This window comes from Watersipora subatra, chromosome 7 (genome assembly GCF_963576615.1).
Source record: "Watersipora subatra chromosome 7, tzWatSuba1.1, whole genome shotgun sequence".
Classification (NCBI taxonomy): domain Eukaryota; kingdom Metazoa; phylum Bryozoa; class Gymnolaemata; order Cheilostomatida; family Watersiporidae; genus Watersipora; species Watersipora subatra.
Genome location: NC_088714.1, coordinates 51377024 through 51380173, shown reverse-complemented (window position 1 = coordinate 51380173; position 3150 = coordinate 51377024). Strand labels below are relative to the sequence as shown.

The window sequence follows — 3150 nt, the reverse complement described above, 5'->3', positions numbered from 1 at the left end:
TTGGGCTATGGAACATACAGTACGTTTTACTAAAAACACTTGATCCAAACTACACGAAGAAAATTTCAAAATGTACAAGTTTCTCTATGTCTGAGTTTGAATATACTTATCTTTTAATTACGGTAGGTAACAGGATTAACATTGTTTTGCATCGACAAAGAATTGCAGCAAGTGGGTCCATATGTGCCTCTATAAACTATTTACTGTTTTCATTTTCTTTCAGTAAATGTGCTAGGATGTTCTGAATCATTTTGTCTGGCTGGGCGGAGCTTATAGTTTGTATTCGCGTAAACAAAAACTGCCTATACTGTATACTAGGAGGACTTCTGCCAGTTGTTGGCTTGACCTACTATTGATAAGATAACAGTGGAATAATGGCGGACAGGGGTGCTAACAATCAGGCTGATAGAGGCAAAAGTAGGTATTATCTACATCAATGTAAACATGGGAACTCTTCCAGTTAGATTACTAGTAGTCTTTAAGCGTAATTACTTTATGTTGATGCAGTTTTACTAAAACTGTTTTCAATGAATTTTAGAATAAGCTGTAATGCGTTGCGTTAACGGAATGTAAATTAATACCATTATTTCAATAAGTCAGGTGTTACTTAATTTAGGTACTTAAAGGCTTGTTGTATTGCAATTGTGGCTTTTTAGTGCTTTCATTAGTAATGCACAATGCCTATATATTTCATTTGAAGTTCTCAATAAGGATGCTACACCTCCAAATTATGAACAGTCAAAAAAGTATGATCCATGTACATCTTCCAATAGTGGACACCAGACTTCTTCACATCCTGGACAACATGCATCACCATACCCTACACAATATGCATCTCCAAACCCTAGACAACAAGCATCTCCATACCCTGGCCAACAAACGCCTCTACACCCCGGCCAACAACCGTCTCCATATCTTGGACAACAAGCTTCCCAATACAGCGCACAGCAAAATCAACATACTAGAAGTCAACATAATATTTATCCAAGACAACCAACAACATTTCACCCAGCAGAGCAACAAGTTATATACTCTGAGGTACAAACAATGCTCTACAATGGCCCCGAGTCTACCGATTATTCAGCTCCCAAAGTAGCCAGCCGAGCTCCAATAACAACGGAGGAGCCTGACCCTCACTTGGCCTGGTCAATTGTCAATTGCGTGTGCTGCTGTTGGTTTCTAGGCTTGGCTGCAATCATCATGTCAGCTTTGGCCATAAAAGAGAGCACTCGTGGTAGGTACAAAATAATCTTTCACGCAATCTTTTTATGTACTAATTATGTAATGTTTGTTAAAACAATTAATGAATACCTGTGTTATCAGAAATGCACGAATTCTTATACCATCAATAATCAATAATTCATGCCAAAATATTTAAAATATGGGCCAATGTAGTCATTCTTTTTTTGCATAAAGTAAAGTACGGAGACTTTGTTAAATTTAAACCTGCACAATTACTGTTTTCTCTACAACAGGAAAGACATTTTTTCTCATCTGACTAAAGAGCAGTAACTCTATGAACTTGCCCATAATAATGCCTTTAGGCATTACAAATGCCTTTAGCAACTGCAATGCATTTGCAATTGCAATGCATTTGCAAATTCCATTGCAATTGCAATTAGCAAATGCTTTTGGCAAATGCCTAAAGACATTTGCCCAAAGCATTTGAAATGACTTTATGCATTGCAAATGTTGTTCTTTAACTTAAGTTCCCAAAGCTTCTGTTTAGCAAAAGCATGTTTTCTTGTTTTTAATATATTTGTTCAACTGTTATCATTCTCTAGAATTATCTAGCTCAAGTGATTAGTAGAGCGGTAAGTACTAGCTTACTGAGCAGCCGTGGTTCAGTGGTTAGGATGCTAGCTTATGATCAATAGGCCATTGGTTTGAGTCACACAAAGACCAATGGTGGTACTGGGAAGGGTGCCCAACCTCAATTGCTCCCGTGCTAAATTTGGTTGGATCGCTAGCGACTAAAATGGTTTTTACATTTGCGCTCCAGCGTTCATGAGGAGGGTGACTAGTAACTCTGCAAGACTAAAAAACAAGACCGAACAAAGGGTGGTAGTGCTCTTCGGCAAGCCAATGACCGCAGACGATAGAGATAAATATAAAGATGGAAGTATCGTTTTTATACAGAAAGTCATGGTTAGTAGGAAGTAGCGTGATTGCCTGTCATCAGAAGACGCGGTACCTAAAGAAAGAAGCAATAGCTGCCCAATAGCGAGTGTAAATCTACGATGATTGCTTTTGCATCATTTAGTTAAAATTAAGGTAGAGATCATTTTTCGCGTTTCACTTGACAATATTGTGAATATTGCTAAAACCCTCTAGTTTCTTTGACAAAAACACTTTTCATTTGCAGGAAACCTTGAGAAAGCCTGGGGCTACAGCAACTTTGCGTACAAACTCAACATTGCAAGCACAATCATTGGCATCACTCTCATCATCATTGTCGTAGCAGTAAATTTATCTGGTTTGTATTAAAATTTGTCACAGTTATTCATATTATTATGCATATTCACTTTTATGCTTTAATAAATACTTTTACCAGAATGAAGTTATTCGGAGAAAGGATGACATACCACTATTGTTTCTGGTGAATATATTTTATGTATTATAAGGCATTTATAACTTTTTCTAGTATTGCGCAATTCTGTTTTATTAAATCAAACATTTTGCTCAACCTTTTTACGCTATGAAATAAAATTTTTTAACTGTAAATACTTGTGGTTTCACCTCAAAAACATGACCCTAAGTTGCTAGTATTAGTATAACAATAAAGATAAAGATATCATTCTATACAGTGTACGATTAGCTTACTATTATATACATATTACATTTATATAATAATATATACTTTGATTATATAATAATATATATATATATATATATATATATATATATAGAAAATTTTATATATATATATATATATATAAATCTCTCCTGGAGTTCTTTACGTTGAAAAAACTCATAACCTACCAAAAGTTGTTGGTTCACCAAAGGCCTCCAAATTGATCAATAATCATGAAAACTTCTGGATTCAGTCAAAAATTTTTAGCTTAGCATGACCGACAAAAATTTCCTAGCTAAATAGAAACCTAAACGCGTGGTATACGCATGTGAAGGTTTTACTCTATTGCTAGCTGC

At 35.4% G+C, this 3150-nt stretch overlaps 1 protein-coding gene across 1 annotated transcript; it reads left to right on the top strand.

Annotated features, from left to right (window-relative positions):
• The first annotated feature begins 298 nt into the window (after positions 1-298).
• LOC137399515 (uncharacterized) lies at positions 299-2888 on the top strand. Its single transcript, XM_068085663.1, has 3 exons — positions 299-417; positions 701-1234; positions 2366-2888. The coding sequence occupies exons 1-3, from the start codon at positions 375-377 to the stop codon at positions 2485-2487; spliced, it is 699 nt and encodes a 232-aa protein (XP_067941764.1). The 5' UTR covers positions 299-374; the 3' UTR covers positions 2488-2888.
• Positions 2889-3150: the final 262 nt, after the last annotated feature.